Here is a 15780-nt window from a genome sequence, read left to right on the forward strand (position 1 = left end):
GTCATACAATCTAGAGTCAAATGGTGACAGCATAGCAAGTGGCGTTAGCATCAGTTGGAAGCGATACAATTTAATTGCCATCCAGCCGGTCAATTTGTAAACATCCATCGACGCTTCTCGAAGTCGAGTCACCGCGCGTCACTTTGTGCCTTGCGTTCTTTGAGCCCAACTTCATCATGGCTTCTTCCCACGCCCGACTTCCTTCTACGAAGTCATTTTTACATGTCAACAGTTCGAAACTATGTCTTCACAAACAGAGTCCCTGAGATGGTCGGCTCAACTCGTTGTTGCCCCTCCAAATCGCCGTCTGGCGGGCGACAAGATCACCTTGCCACAATCTGCCCTCGAAGCCTTGCTGGCTGCTGCACCTGTCGTATCGATCCCGGATCCTGCCAACAGGAACCTGACCTCCTCCTTTGACCCCTTTAATCCCTATTCTTTCGCCGCTGAGCGCCGTGCTCGTGCAGCCTTCGGAAACCAACAGCAGCAACTCCCCCACCCTCTCACATTCCGCATTGTCAATCCTCGCAATGGTAGAGCGGTGTTTGCTGGTATCCGGGAATTCTCCGCTGCTGAAGGGACCGTTGGACTGAGCAGCGGTCTGCAAGAAGCTCTGGGTATACAAAGCGCAGCGTCGTCTGCCTCCACCACCCGCGAAAGTACTCCGAGCGAGGATGTGATCATGACCAATGGCATAAATACTCCTAGAGGACCGACCGTCACCATACAGGCGAAGCAATTGGAAAAAGGCACTTATGTGAAGCTGAGACCGCTAGAAGCAGGATATGACCCTGAAGATTGGAAATCGCTGCTCGAACGTTACCTACGGGACAACTTCACTACCTTGACTCGTGGCGAACTGCTTGTGGTCCCCGGCGCACGTCATGAGAAATTCCGTTTCTTGGTGGATAAATTCGAACCAGACGAGGACGGAGTGTGCATTGTTGACACAGATCTTGAGGTGGATATTGAGCCTCTGAACGAAGAGCAGGCACGCGAGACATTGAATAAAAGGCTCGCAAAGAAAAAGCCAGTGCACGAATCACAAGAAGGCAATTCCATCGGAGGACTGCTGAGTCTGGATTCCGAGGTGGCGGGGAAAGTGCTGCCAGGACACTACGTCGACTATGAACTGAAAGACTGGGATCGAAAACAAGATCTGGAGGTGACATTGCAGGCTGCGGATGACAATGCCACTCTCAATCTTCTCGTGAGTCCCTTTTCCTCACATCAACGGTCAAAGCCTCGAGAGGACGAATACGTCTTTGGCGATTTGGGCACACGACCGACAAAGCGGCTAAAACTCTCCCACACGAGTGTTGACCTCGAAGATGCAGAGTACTTGAGCATTGCTGTTCACGCTTGGAGGGACCAGAACGACGACCCTGAGGACTCGGAACCCCCAGTCTCATACAGTCTCAAAATCAAGGCAGGCACTGGACAATTCGAAACCTTGGAGACTTCTCCTCCAGAGCTCTCTCCAGATGAGGTACTATGCAAAAACTGTCACCAAGTGGTTCCCAAACGGACACTTCCGCTGCACGAAGCATTCTGCTACAGAAATAACGTTCTTTGTCCGAAATGTTCAGGCGTGTTTCTGAAGAACTCGGATGCGTGGAAAAATCACTGGCACTGTCCTCATGACGAGGAACATGGCAACGATTTGGTCTCCCGTCAGAAACACGAATCTATCTCTCACCCACAGACCCCGTTACAATGTCCAAATTGCGAATTTCAAGCTTTTGATCTTCCGATCTTAGCTCATCATCGGACGACGACCTGTCCGGGAAAGGAGATTCTCTGCCAATTTTGCCATCTAGTCGTCCCTCAACAAGGCCCTGAGGACGCCTCGTTCACAGACCCCGAGGTGCTGATGTCGGGGCTTACTCCTCACGAGCTCGCCGACGGTGCACGCACAACCGAATGTCATCTCTGCAATAAGATCGTTCGGTTACGAGACATGAAGACGCACCTACTACTCCATGATCGGGAAAGGTTCTCCAGACCGAAGCCGAGACTTTGCTCTAACCAGATATGTGGTCGGACCATTAAACCCGAGGATGAGTCAAGGGTGCAAAAAGAGCAGCTTGGCCTGTGTAACGAGTGTTTTGGCCCGTTATACGTTACGAACTACGATCCCGAAGGGAAGATGCTGAGGCGAAGAATTGAACGACGACTGTTGCAGCAGCTAATGGGAGGCTGCGGCAAGCCTTGGTGTGGCAATCCAGACTGCAAGACAGGTCACAAGCATCTCAAAGGCGAGGACAGAGTTGTATCTGCCAAGGACGGTTTAACTATGGTGAAACCTATCATCGACGATATCTCTCGTGGCGTTACGTCGTCCATGGTCTTCTGCGTCGATGAAGCTAGCCAGTCACGGCGGAACCTCGCAGCAATGTTGGCTAGCGAAGGCAACTATGAGTTGGCATGGTGCGTCAAAGCATTGGAAGAGGCGAAGGGAGACCTGGACCGAGCGAGAGACTGGCTTAAACACCGAGCTCCTCATATTGGCGAGGTTCTTTCGTGAAGCCAAGACGCTGACATGACATTTGGCTGCCACCCAGCTGCAGGCACGCCGAGGCATTACTCAGCAATCTAAAAATTCGCCATTTGAGGCACGACCAGAACTCTCTTTACCGTCTGGGAAGGTCATAAATGCATCTTACCGACTGGTCTACATGGAATTCGCCGAATCTTTGGGCAGGAGGGGTCATTGGTCTAGCAACCTCGGGCGCCGGAGCATGTTGCTTATCATTTCGAGTTTGTCAGAACGAGTGCATCGGACTCACCTAAGTTGTTGTTTGAACACAGCCTTCTTTGCTTAACGCATTTAAGTAGCCAAGAAGAGCGAGACTGCAACCCCAGAGGCCAGCTATAGGTGTCTTAGGGCTGGAAGCGTCGCCTTAACACCTCAGCTGCCAGTCGTCACCGAGCCTATCTCAAGATCGGTAGGCGCTATTTGCTATACCCAACGCCATGGAACGCTCTGGCAGCCCCCACCAAACAGATACGTCCCGTGTCTTGGCTGTTACATCTAGTCACTATTCAGGAGATGGTACGCTTTCTCATTGCATTCAAGTCCCAAAATATGGGGAAATGGACAAAGTTTTTAGTCAGCTGGACTACCTAGTGGCACCAGTGGTATTAGGGCTGAACGCACTGCTCAGCGACATAGCCGCCTATACTCGCCAAGCCTGTCAGTCGAGGCATCTTGTCCAATGTCTATACCTCGTTCTCGAGCGGTGAAGGGTAGAATCTCTGGAAAGAGATTGGTCGCATCTCTCAAGGTTCACGTTCCAGCATCACCCTCGGCAAGCAGACGCGGTAGGCCGGAGTAGTCTGGGAGACATATAATGGCGATGGGATGATACAATGGCTCGTGTTGCTGAAGACACGCCACCACAACGAACAAAGTCACTGTATAGCCTCGCCTTCGAAAATGCCTGTTGCAGCCTATCGAGGTACATTTCACTTCGTCAATAAAGACGCCTCTAACCTGAACAAAAGGAATGCAGAAGAAGCCTTTTCAATCAGTTCTCATGTCACAAACAAATACTATCGCTGGGTTAAAAGCAATCTACATGACGGCAGTCTCAGCAATGCCGTTTTTCCAGATGCGAGTCTACGAGACGCGGACAATGACCGCCACGTCGGCTCTTACAGCGAGGAGCCTTCGATACAAATGATATGTTGGCAACTCGGATCAGCCACCAGCACCTCCAGACATGACGCCGCTAATCGTCGCAGCTCCCCTGAACCTACCGACCACATGTGCTTAGAGAGTGACAGCGATGACGAGTACTTCAGACCAGAACTCTGGCCCGAGAGATTGGCCCGAGAGGAGACACCAACGCTGCCACGGCAAGCCGACTGGGATGCCCCTGACTGGGCAGCATGCCCTCATTTCCAGAAGGAGGCACTAGAAATCTATCGTAACTTCTTCCTCTCCTTCAGCGGCATGGGTCCGCCTGGCAATTCCTCGCGCCATTCCATGCAGCTTGGTTGGCGGAAGAGGGCAAACAAGCTCGTCACCGATAAGAAATGTCTGCACGGCTGGTACGCCAGCGTGCTGACGCTCAAGGCCCATTTTATGCAACCAGAATGTTACCAATTTCTCTTTCCGATGGCTCTGAAGCATCAGAACAGGAGCCTGATGTTGCTTCGAGAACACATACGCCAAGATACACAACCCTCGGAGAGCCTGATCATGTGTATTTGGTGTGTCGCGAACACAGCATTCTACTCCGGCAACCTGGAAGCAAACGCCGCCCACGCGTCGGCTATGTGGGAGATTGTCGACAGCCTGGGTGGAGTCGACAAGCTCAGTCCTGATACTCAGGCCCAGGTCATTTTGGCGGACAACGGTCATTCCAGGTTCACGCTCACGAGGCCACACCTCGATCGCACACGCTTCGATCCTGGATCCTTTCGAGCACAATCTGGATTTGCGGAATACGGCTCCTTGCTGTCCGAGGCCGAATTCCAGCGTTGGGATGAAACATTCCTGCTGCCCAACGACGAAATATCTGCCAACCTGGAAAGCTATGTTCATATGCACCGAGAATTCATGGCTGCACAGGGTCTGATCAGCAGGAGCCTCTTTGAAGGAAAGGGTGAGCAGGCAATCAACACCATGCTCAGCTGGATTTACCGTCGCCGTGCCGCGTTGAGCTCATGGACGATGAGCCTATACTGCGACATAGTCGAGACCATCACGCCACGCACGCGTATCTCCCGCGCCGTACGTCGACAGTTGCAGGCATGCATTTGTCTGGCCGTGTCCTATGCCATGTCCTTTGTCTATGGCTTCACGCTTCCGCTGCGGAAATGGTTGCTCTACATTCCCGTGCAACATCTGCGGCCGCAGCTTGAGATATTACTGAGCTACATGGCAAAGCGAGGGACACTACCAGCGACAAGAGCAAACTCATCCTCTATGTCGTCTTTTTCGTCGGCTCCTCTCGCCATTTCTCACCACGAATCCCTACTCTTCCTCTTCTTTGTAGGCGCCTGCGCAGAACAGGTCTCGGATGAGGCGGGCAAGAGGCCAGAGCTACTCATCGACAGGAAATGGCACTCTACTCGATTCTGCGAGATGTCTCGAGTCTTGGGCTTAAGGACGTGGAAGGAAGCGCAGAGGATCCTCAAGAGGTTCGCCTATGGAGATGGACGTGTGATGGATCGGTTTGTGGAAGGGCTGTTTGAGCAGAGAGCTGAGCTGTGTCGGGGCGGGAGCATTTTTGGGTAGGCAGTAGTGAGATTGACGTGCATCAGTAACACACTTGATCATTCGGCAGTGTGGGATAATGAGCTAGCATGTCATGTTGTAATCATATCTGATTGAATAAGCCCAGTCCTCCCCAATCCCTCTACTCCGGGGCCTAAGAGGGGCTACCATTCCAGGCCTCTCAGCCTCGTCTGATCGCAATCCAGCATTCTCGCGCAGATGTTCTGGGCATCTGGTTCACCGCCACGGCTGTCCGTGTCTGCTGAACCACGATCAGCATAGACCGCCTTCGTCCCCAGACCCTGGGCTGGTGGCCTGGCGGCCCAGATCTCCCCACCGGCCGCCTCCTCCAATTTGATCTGCTCCTTGAGGACGTTGAGGACCATGCTCTGAAAAGCCAGCACGCCTTCTTCGTGGAAAGGGTGTAAGGGACCCGTCTGGAAGATACCGCGTTCGAGGTTCCTCTGCACCTTTTCGCAGAGGCCAAAGTCCTCGTCGACAACCTTCTTGTAGAAGTTGATCATCCGCTCGTGCGCCTCGGGCGTCGCATGTGGCATCTTCAGCTTGTACACGTCGTATTCCTGCCGCGTCGTGGTTGGCGAGGTCGGGAGGCTGCGCATCAGGTGCATGAACCCCGTGCCTGGGTTGGGGCTGAAATGGCCACCCGGCCACACGTGAGTGGCCGACCTGCCCGCAAACCGCGTCGTGTCAAAGGCCGAGGTGGCGAGGATGGACGCCTTGGGCTCGCTGAAGTGCGAGATGTAGTGGTGCGGCGTGGCCGGGGAGACGTAGTACGTGTCTAGGGCGGTGGTTCGAGCAACGTCTGGATGTGCCGTAAGGCAATGGTAGCACTTCGAATTTCGTCGTGGATCAGCCTTTTAAGGAACCAAACTGGCGGGGCATCACATTTGATTTCAGGGAGGCTAGGTGATGAATGGCAACAAGTACCTCGTACCTCGTTGTAATTGTCCTGCATGATCTTCCAGTTGAATTTCCCTTCTTTGGCCCAGGTGAAATCGTACTCGACTGCGTCCCAGTCCACGCCCGAGTTCTCGAGGACTCCCTGGCGGTCCAGGTCCCCAAACTGCTCTGCCCACGAGATCTCGGGCGTCGGTCGCGCATCCAGGTTGACGTAGACGAAGCCATTTCTGTCGACGTGCGTGTGGATGGGAAAGAGGCGGATGTCCGCAGCGTCGAAGTCAGGCACCGACTCGGGCGTGAAACGCGGGGCTTTGGTCAATTTGCCGTTCAGCGCGTACGTCCATCCGTGGTATTTGCAGGCGAAGATTTTGGCCGTGCCGCTGGTTTCGTGCACGATGGGGAAGGCACGGTGTCTGGAACCTGAGTTTTCTCATCGTCCCGGAAAAGATGGGAGGAGAGGAAGAGAGACTGTCGAGAACAAAACCCACCTGCACATATTATGGAATCCCACTATGTCTCCTTGCTTGTCCTTGACAACGACAAAGTTGAAGCCGGCCATTTCGTACTGCACGTAGTCGCCGACATGGCGGTATCGGGCTTTGTGCGAGACTAGAAACCATCGCTTGGAGAAGATGGCACGCCTCTCGAGCTGGTAGATGGCTGGCAAGTGATAGAACCCGTTGGGCAGTGACGAGCCAACATCAGTCGAGATGGTCTTTTGCGACAATCCCTTGATATGGAGTTGATGGACGATATGCGCCGCAGCTCTTGTTTGGTCATGGCTACCATCGCCGTCATCGACCATAGGCGCCGGCATATTGCGGGAGGCGGCTTTATCTCTGATGCACTCGCCCACCTACAGTATAACATGGCCATCATTATAACGACGTGGGAAATGTACGAATAGCCCACGGTCAATGGTAGAAGGTGAAGCCTTTGCCCGTCCAGGCAATTGAGCTGCCAGCTGCTTCTCCATCCAGCTGCCTCAACAGGAGTAAGTATCCCCTTATCAATCCTCCAACCCACGGAACAAGGGGAAAGTCACTGCGCCTCAGCCCTTTCAGCCCTGCCAGCCATCCACGCTCACGGACTTGACGTCGCTATTGACGCCTCACTTTCTCCTGAACAGCAGAGGTGCCTCAGGCCCTCAGGCCCACGTCGAACAGAAGAAAAAATCCCAAATGGACCACATGCAGCACCAGCCCTCCAATCCAAAAAAGAAGAAAGCAAGAAAAAGAAGAAGAGAAAAACCCAAGCTGCGCCGCGCGCGACTGGCTCAGCCAAACTGCGGTCGTTTCCGAGAGTCGCCAAGGGCATCGCAAAACCCGCGTTTGTCCTTCGCGGGGTTTTGACTGCCTCGTTCCATCCCAAAGGCTCAGTGTTCTCTCGCGCGCAGTCTACTGTGTACGTGTGTATTCTTGTTCTGGCGGGTCTCGTTCTCCTCAGCCCTTTGTTTGATGGCACATTCAAGATGAGTCTACGAATATCGACGCTCGATCCGAACGAGCCCCGAGCCCTCAAAGGTCAGTCGACAACAGTATTAGAATGCCGAGGTTCCAAGTCCATGTGTACAAAGTACTTGGTCTGGTGGTGCGATACGATACGAGAGACTAACTCATGGACCATGTCCCTTTACAGATTGTCGAACCTGTAATAGGCGACGGATCCGATGCGACCGATCATTGCCCACGTGTAAGAAATGCGCCCTCAAGGACCTGACCTGTCCTGGGTACGGCCTGAGGATTCAGTTCGGGCAGGGAGTGGCAAGTCGAGGCAAACTGACGGGCAAAACGCTGCCTGTCCTGGAACCAGCTCCTCCTCATCAGCCGCCACCGCCTGCGTCCTACACCAGGGATAGTCCCAAAAGAGCGGCCCCCGGCGAGTTCTTGGATTCACGAGATGATGGCCTCGACTCTTTCTTGCTCGCAGGGAACGAGCCAATCACTGTGCCATCCACTCTCCGCGATGCATTCCTACCCAGCCTCGACGAGACCACTCTCCACAATCCCTTTGCGCTAAATCTCGATCCGTCATCGTATGCGCTGCCTCCGTATCTCCAAAATAGGCCGGTTAGACAGCTGGTCCTCTACTACGACCATGTGGTGGCTACGGTCATGCCCTGGGTCGATGGACCGGAGAATCCGTGGCGGACGGTGATGATTCCTCTTGCCATGCGTTCGCCTTCGCTGCTTCTGGCCCTCCTAGCACTGTCCTCTAGGCATTATAGTACCAGATCACAATCACCTTGGCCCGGGGACTACGACTTTGGGTCGAGCAAATACCGCGACCAAAGCTTGCGGCTCCTTGCCGAAGACCTGCGAACAGAGCTTGCAGAAGAAGCGAGTGTGGATCGTCACGCTCGAGCCAGCGGCATATTGGCCACCATCCTGGTTCTCTGCAACCTAGAGATGATCCGAAGCGACTCGGAAACATGGAGTGTCCATTGGAAAGCTGCCAGGACAATCACTCAGCGCTGGACGGACACCAACCTTACAGCCACGGATCTTGATGAGACATGTCGCTTCCTGGTCAAAGAAGCCTTTGTCTACGACGTCTTTGGCTCATCCACCACGTTCGACGCTGACGGCCAGATCCCCGGCACGGTTTTGACCGAAGCGGACGCGCACGTCTTTACGGATTGGCTGCAGCTGGTCCAAGAAGTAACGTGCGCTGAAAGACGGCGTCATCACAATGCGTCGCCCAGCCAGGTTCCGCCAGACCTGGCAAATATGCGCATCCTGCAAGACAGGTTCGATTACGCACGAAATCGAACTCTGGAGTTCAGCAAGAGTCTTGAATTTGGCACACCGGAGTTGTATAGCGACTTTGTAGTACTGGTTGATATTTTTCACTACGCGGGGCTTGCATATAGCTTCCAGGCTCTCCTGGATCCCCAGGACTTTGCTCCCGTCATAGAAACCTGCATCAGTGGAGTCATGACGAAAATCGCCGAAATTCAGAACAAGGAGGCGTACCAGCACGACCTGGTATGGCCGTTGTTTGTCGTCGGAACACAAAGCAGGCTGAACAAGAACACACAAGCGTTTGCCGATGCAAAGCTCCTTGAGGTGATGCAGTCGACTGGCTTCTCCAACTGCTACCCAGCGCTCAAGTTTCTCCGGCGCTTTTGGAAGAGCGATCCCCATGTCGTGGTTGACTGGATGCAATTCGCCCGACAGGAAGCAAGCCAGGGTTTGAATTTCCTGGTCATATGAGCCTCGACGCGGAACTTTGATGAGGAGAGAAAGGTCATCAAACATGCTGTTGAGTGGAGTGTCTGGCAATCCTGCAAGAATCAAGTGTCTGTCGATCACATATCGACCGTCTCTTCGTCCTCGACACCAAAGAGAACCCGCATTGGGTCTTGGTACTCCATGAAGCCTAGAGCAGGACGGCTGATTCCATATCCCAACAGTCTTTGTGCCTGGGGAGATAACCGCTTCGCCTTCTCAGGAGGCACCATCAGGAACTGATTCTCCGCCGGGCGGTAGTAGGGCTTGCATAAGAAAATACCCACGGTCTCGCGAGACTGATCCCTATTCCGCCCGTTAGCCACGGAACTTGTGACGAGCTGCAGAACTACTATGGACTTACTTGGTGATATTGGCGCCTCCCGCATGGTAAAGATTACCGACGAAGATGAAAGCATCCCCGGGTTCCAATTCGGCGGGAATTGCCTCGTGGTCATAAGGACAGCGATCAGGACCCCAGAGATGTGAACCAGGGATGGCGATGGTTGCCCCGTTCTCGGCCGTGGTCTTTGTCAACGCCGTCACGCAACCCAGCATCATGGGCATGTCACAGTTGCGAGTGTGATAATCACTGCCTCAAGAGTCAGCTGTGGCTTGAGAGATTCGAGAGCAGACGCGGCTCACCCGTCATCGCGGTGCAGGGCTTGCTGCCTTCCACCAGGGTTTACTCGGAACCCGACAGTTGAGGATATAATAGGTTTGGCATATACCGTCTCTTTCTGCTGTCCGTTCCAGTATGTATACGTCGACGAGATCATTCTGTTGGCCACGTCGATATATGTGGGATTCGTTGCCAATTCAACGCAGCCATCGGACCGCGCCAGGAGGCCGGTAGCTCTCTGTGTCGTATGGGGGAAGAAACCCGAAGGATCAACCTTGTCTGTGTCGAAGTAGGGCTTCAGCTCGGTCTTGATTCGTGTAGCCAGTTCCTTTGAGATGAGGTTCTCCACAATGACACCGCCATCACGTTCAATGATTGACACGAGGAGATCTGTCGTCGTGGCCGGATCATTGGCATCACAGCGTGCAAGTGTCGGTTTAGCCGGCTGCGCATTCGATGCCTCGGTGGGCTTCTTGGACACCACAGGCGTCTGAGCCACATCCTCAACAGCGATGGGCGCCATGCTCCCTGTATGGAGAGCCCTTGTAAGAGCGGTAGAGCTGATGAATGGACAGGAGTAACCGGGCTTTGATACAGCAGTGACTGTGGACAGACTTCGCAACGTCTTTCCAGCAACAGGGCGCAGAATTGATAGCATCAACCAAAGACAAGGGGTTTACTTCGCCTTCAACTTGCGGCGCCCTCTAGGATATTTATACATATACCGAGTATAGTCGCATGTCACGACGTTGGGAAAAGGTTCGACTTCTCCTGTCTCCTGCCCAGGTTGGAACAGCGACAAGGCTAGCCTCTGAGGCCGTGGACTTCCCGGCCAGACTCCACGCTCCACGTCGTCTCTGCAAAGATGGGACTATTCGTACAGAGATACCCCAAAATAGCAGGTGACTTGAGAACGGAAGTCCAACTCTCCTTCCGCCTCCCGAGTCCCGGGCTGGGGAATTTCCGCTGGGTAAGCAGAGAGACACAAGATAGGTTGTCAGGGAATGTAATACCTCAACAGGCTGGTAGATGGAGACCTTTGGGGGGATACTAACGCCTATCTTGAGGACATTGGTTTGAGTTCTCTTGGGCTGAGGAGATCTACTGTTGTTCTTATCCAATTCGACGACCCTTCCATTCGATCAAATCACACACAGCTTCAGGGAAACTTCGGTAGGGGAGGGACTTCTCCATCGACCAGCCTCATCGGGCAAGGGACGTATAAACCGGGGCCGACCCTTGCCCACAATTCAAGCCTGGTCTTACTCGGTTATGTCCTTTATGTACCTACCACGCCGGTACCTCACGCAGCAAACGCCAGCCAACGACCGCACAGTGGTCGCTGTTTCCTTCCGTACGAAGGATGGGTCACCGTACCGACGAGGGGATCTTCAGGCTCTGCGTTGTCAGTCAATGTTTAATGGTCAACTCGACTCTCGTGCAGAATGGACTTGAGGGTCCTTCAAGACGAGAGAGACTGTCAGCAATATTTGGGCCTCTTTTGGCTCAGAACCAAATCTCAGGCTATCGAACCCCAGACTGACCAATGCGGCTCGTCCCATATCCTTTACAGATTATGGAGAACCACAATCAAAGTTTCACCAGAAAAGAAGGTCCATGCCAGATCTAGTCCTGCGATAAGGAAGGCAGGTCATAGCGTGGGACACACTCCTTTTACCGAGTGTCTATCATCAGCTATACACACACTGAGAGACGTGTGTTTCGCCTCCTCCCTCAGCCGTGGGCTCTCTCGCCAATCCAGCATGCACAGCGCCTGATATGTTCCCCTCGGTCTACGATAGTGTGCATGATAAGCGTGCTACATGCCCAATGGATGTCAGGATCGGGATAACGAATCCTCAAGCCACATGGCTGTCGCAAGGGTAACTGCTATTGTTCATCGACTAAGCTAGCGAAGAGGGGGAGAGAAAACCACCCTGTGTTTGGTGGCTTGCACTTCCTCCGCAGGAGAAGGCTTGTTTAACTTGATATCAACTCCTCTCGGATTTCAGATGGTTTCTATCTGGTCTTTTCCTTCGCCACAGTGAGTTCCGTTCGCAGCACTCGTCTCTGTCTTTGCCTGTGCCCAGAGAGTGGTTGGTCTTCGCCCCTCTCACCTCCTCACTCACCCGCTCAACATGAAGGACGAGACGATCGAGTATGTGGCGGAGGATCTGGACGCGACAACCACGCTGGAGGAGGCCAAATCTATCAACAGCGATGATGCCCTGCTCATGTCCATGGGCAAGAAGCCCGAATTGCGACGGGTTTACAATTTCTGGACGCGTGAGTGTCTTCCGACGGCAGTGCTTATGTCCTTTGCTCACAACCGATCATAGTATGCGCATACCAGATCATGATATCGTGCAGCTGGTCGTGTCTGGTGGTCCTTTACTCCACCATCTTCGACGTTGGAGGCCCGTTTGCTCTGATCTGGGGCACGTAAGTAGCATCGAGTCTTTCTCCGGGACTGTTCGACATTGTATTTTTGACAATTGATCTTCAGGCTCTTCGTCGCCGTAGGCCAGACTCTCCTTATGATGTCCTTGGCTGAATACTGCACCATCTGGCCGACGGCAGGGGGTCAGCAATATTACGTCCAGGCCGTGGCAACCGGCAAGCTTCGTCCCATCTTGTCGTACCTCGTGGGCTGGGCAGTCATTGTGGGCGAAATCAGCACGGGATCGAGCTGTGCGATCAACAGTGCTCAAATCATTGCGTCGTTTGTCGAGGTCACACATCCGGATTTTGCATGGAAGGTTGGTGGCATGCCATACAACGATTTCCGAGCGAGACTGGACACTGACAGACACCGGGGTAGCCCTGGATGACATGGATCATCTATACGGGATTTCTCATCGGTCCCATCGTCATGAACCTGAAGCAGTCGTACGTATATCTTTCTTGCTGATATTCCATTGCTCTGCTCTTCCCCACGTCGACCCCCCTGGGCGGAATGGTCCCTTTTGCTGATATCAACTACACACAGATGGCTTCCGGGAATGAACATGGTTGGCGCCATCTGGACCATCGCTGGCGGTGTCGCGTGGGCCATTGTCTTTGGCGTCATGGCCCCCAAGCACGACGCCAAGTTCATCTTTACAAAGTTCATCAACAACTCGGGCTATACCAGTGCTGGTTGGGTCTTTATCATGTCCTTCTACTCACCCATGTACGGCTTATACGGCACCGATGGGATGATGCACCTTGTATGTGCCCCGTTTTGTGGTGGTGTTGAGGAGTGATATGCTGATATGGACGATACACAGGTTGAAGAGATGAGAAATGCTTCGAGGGATGCTCCGGTGGGCTCTATCTTTCCTGAAGGATATCTCTGTCACCGCAATGCTAACACTGGCTCAGCGCGTGATGGTCTGGTCAATGATTTTCTGCAGCATCACCAGCTGGCTCGCCGCGCTCTTGATGCTTTGGACGGCTGGCAACTGGGAAGAGTACATGCTCGGTATGCCTGTTCCCTACGTACTGTCGTCGCTCCCACGTCGTCCTGCTCTAACACTTAGTTCTCCATCTAGCATCCCAGCCCTACATGAACTGGTGGATGGACATCTGCAACAGCGTGTACGGCGGCGGTGTCTTCTGCGCGCTGGTCATGATGGGCCTCAACTTCTTCATCATCGTCGGCACCAACAACGCGGGCTCCCGCCTCGCCTGGAGCATGGCTCGCGACAAGGCGTTCCCTTACTCCGACTACTTTGCCCATGTGAGCGAGAGGTTCCACATTCCTCTGCGGGCCATGATTGCCATCTTGGTCGTGGATCTGGTGATTGGTACGTCGGTCTTGTTTTTACCATCTCCGTGTCAATTCCTGCGGGCACGTCGGTGGTCCTGAGTGTGATGTCTGGGTGGAGGAAGTGATTGATTGCTGACGAGAGAGTTGGATATAGGTCTTATTGTGCTGGGTAGCGATCTGGCTTTTCAGTCGATCATTTCTGGCGGAGGTGTCACTTTGCAGATTGGCTATGTGACGCCTGTTATTGTGGTGCGTGTGATCCCTCTCCCAGGTTTTTTTGTCTCTGATGGTCGTCCTTCTCGTCTGCCGCACTGAACGCACTGTTTTTATGTCTCTACAAGACCTGTCCACCCTTCACCGCCAGTCCATACTCTCACCAGCCAGACCGACCGATCTTCGTCTTTTTCTACCTCTCTAACTCTCTTGTCTGACCTGGAAATTGTACAGGTCCTCGTGCGCGGGCGCAAAATCCTCCCTCCACGCCCGCACTTCGACCTCGGCCGATGGGGGTACCCGATCAACATCGTGTCGGTGTGCTGGTCGCTGCTCATCATCGTCATGTACCTGTGCCCGCTGTACGTGCCCGTCACGATCCCCACCATCGACTACATGAACTGGTCGTGCCTGATCGTCGGCGCCACCATCCTTTTTCCCGGCATCTACTGGGTCTGGCGCGCCCGCTTCCGATACATCCGCGACGGCAACTCCGTGCTCGAGGATAATCTCGTGTGGATCGACGGCGTGGCTGTCGCGGGCGCGGATGCGTTGAGTGGGCGTGGCCGTGGGGCCAAGGAGTCGTGATAATGTATGGTGTAAAGGGGTGGGAGGTATGGAGGTAATGGTCAATAACTGAATGACTGGGAAAAAAAAGGGAGACTGTATAGGTTGCGGGTAGAAGGTATAGAGAGTCGATAGATACAGCATCTCTCTATATACCACCTACAGTAAAAGAACAAAACACGATCCGTGGATTCTATGCTGGGACATATACCCTTGGTGCGAGGTATATACGCGACTTCTATTGCTGCGTTCTAAATCCTAGGAGGGTGATACCGTGTGTCCTGTGATACCACAAAAGAAACCGCTGTTTCCTTCAGAGAGCCTGTCTATCCATAGCCCCCTGATCGATGATGAATGAAGGGAACAGAAACGCCCGCCCACTCGTATACTCGAAGAACTCCCGTCAGACCGGAACAAAGACGGTATATCGATCCACAGCCAAGAACCAGCTCGAATGGTTCATTCATGACAACAAAACTCGGATGCTCAAAGTCAAGATCGAGACAAGGGACAGCATGTCGGTGCCCGTTCCAAATCTGATCGCTCCATTACTGCTGGTCGTGGCTGTAGCCGTGGCGTTTGCTGTGTCGATCGTGGCGCTGGCCGCTGTGTTTACCGCCGAGGGCTTGGGCTGGTCGGACAAGTCGAGGCCCAGGAACAAGGTCTGCGCACAGAGTTTCGGCAGGCTCTCGGCAAACGCGAGCTGCTGGTCCCCAGGGCAGCCCAGGACGCAGCCGATCAACGGGTCGTCCGAAGGGGAGTAGCTTTCACATTTGCACTCGTCGAGGGCGGACCCCGTCTCGGTGCCGTTGCAGTGGTTGACGGTCGGGTACGTGCTGACGCAGTTGTCGGCGCACTGGCCGAATTGGGTGCTTGACTGGGCGCGGACGAGAGAAGGGAGGAGGAGAGAGGTGGAGAGGAGGAGCAAGGAAAGGAAGTCACTTGAGCTGGAGCGCATCCTCGTCTCTCCTCTTCCAAGCCAAGAAAAGGGGGTTATGTCTGAATAGGCTTTCTTGTAAGAGAGGAAACCACAGATTTCTTGAGATTGAAGATGGATCCCTGAACAAGAGGAGAATATGAGAGGCAAAGATAATATGAAAGGAGCCGCAGAGGGCGGAAAACAGAGACACGTCCGTGTTTCTTGGGTTCTGACCCGGGTTGGGCCTGATCCCAAATTAGGAGCCCACAAGGCTGGGAGGGTGGGCGGTGCGTGCTCAGCTCGCTCGCTAACCTGAGGCTGACTGGCCGG

At 53.8% G+C, this 15780-nt stretch overlaps 7 protein-coding genes across 7 annotated transcripts; 4 read left to right on the forward strand and 3 right to left on the reverse strand.

Moving 5' to 3' along the window:
- Positions 1–241: 241 nt before the first annotated feature.
- On the forward strand, positions 242–2527 carry Z517_04258 (uncharacterized protein; the record flags this gene model as incomplete). The annotated part of the gene is made up of 1 exon (XM_013429587.1): positions 242–2527. One exon carries the CDS (start codon positions 242–244, stop codon positions 2525–2527), a length of 2286 nt encoding a protein of 761 aa, XP_013285041.1.
- Positions 2528–3439: 912 nt separating this feature from the next.
- On the forward strand, positions 3440–5248 carry Z517_04259 (uncharacterized protein; the record flags this gene model as incomplete). The annotated part of the gene is made up of 1 exon (XM_013429588.1): positions 3440–5248. One exon carries the CDS (start codon positions 3440–3442, stop codon positions 5246–5248), a length of 1809 nt encoding a protein of 602 aa, XP_013285042.1.
- Positions 5249–5391: 143 nt separating this feature from the next.
- Z517_04260 (uncharacterized protein) lies at positions 5392–6965 on the reverse strand (the record flags this gene model as incomplete). The annotated part of the gene is made up of 3 exons (XM_013429589.1): positions 5392–6078; positions 6183–6561; positions 6637–6965. The coding sequence occupies 3 exons, from the start codon at positions 6963–6965 to the stop codon at positions 5392–5394; spliced, it is 1395 nt and encodes a 464-aa protein (XP_013285043.1).
- A 654-nt stretch (positions 6966–7619) lies between these two features.
- On the forward strand, positions 7620–9363 carry Z517_04261 (uncharacterized protein; the record flags this gene model as incomplete). Its single annotated transcript, XM_013429590.1, has 2 exons — positions 7620–7671; positions 7787–9363. 2 exons carry the CDS (start codon positions 7620–7622, stop codon positions 9361–9363), a joined length of 1629 nt encoding a protein of 542 aa, XP_013285044.1.
- A 95-nt stretch (positions 9364–9458) lies between these two features.
- Positions 9459–10523, reverse strand: Z517_04262 (uncharacterized protein; the record flags this gene model as incomplete). Its single annotated transcript, XM_013429591.1, has 3 exons — positions 9459–9684; positions 9743–9970; positions 10024–10523. The coding sequence occupies 3 exons, from the start codon at positions 10521–10523 to the stop codon at positions 9459–9461; spliced, it is 954 nt and encodes a 317-aa protein (XP_013285045.1).
- Positions 10524–12138: 1615 nt separating this feature from the next.
- On the forward strand, positions 12139–14552 carry Z517_04263 (uncharacterized protein; the record flags this gene model as incomplete). Its single annotated transcript, XM_013429592.1, has 10 exons — positions 12139–12286; positions 12340–12442; positions 12507–12759; positions 12822–12889; positions 12990–13209; positions 13270–13305; positions 13364–13463; positions 13534–13788; positions 13906–14000; positions 14199–14552. 10 exons carry the CDS (start codon positions 12139–12141, stop codon positions 14550–14552), a joined length of 1632 nt encoding a protein of 543 aa, XP_013285046.1.
- A 442-nt stretch (positions 14553–14994) lies between these two features.
- Z517_04264 (uncharacterized protein) lies at positions 14995–15489 on the reverse strand (the record flags this gene model as incomplete). Its single annotated transcript, XM_013429593.1, has 1 exon — positions 14995–15489. One exon carries the CDS (start codon positions 15487–15489, stop codon positions 14995–14997), a length of 495 nt encoding a protein of 164 aa, XP_013285047.1.
- Positions 15490–15780: the final 291 nt, after the last annotated feature.

Source organism: Fonsecaea pedrosoi (genome assembly GCF_000835455.1).
Source record: "Fonsecaea pedrosoi CBS 271.37 unplaced genomic scaffold supercont1.3, whole genome shotgun sequence".
Taxonomy (NCBI): Eukaryota; Fungi; Ascomycota; class Eurotiomycetes; order Chaetothyriales; family Herpotrichiellaceae; genus Fonsecaea; species Fonsecaea pedrosoi.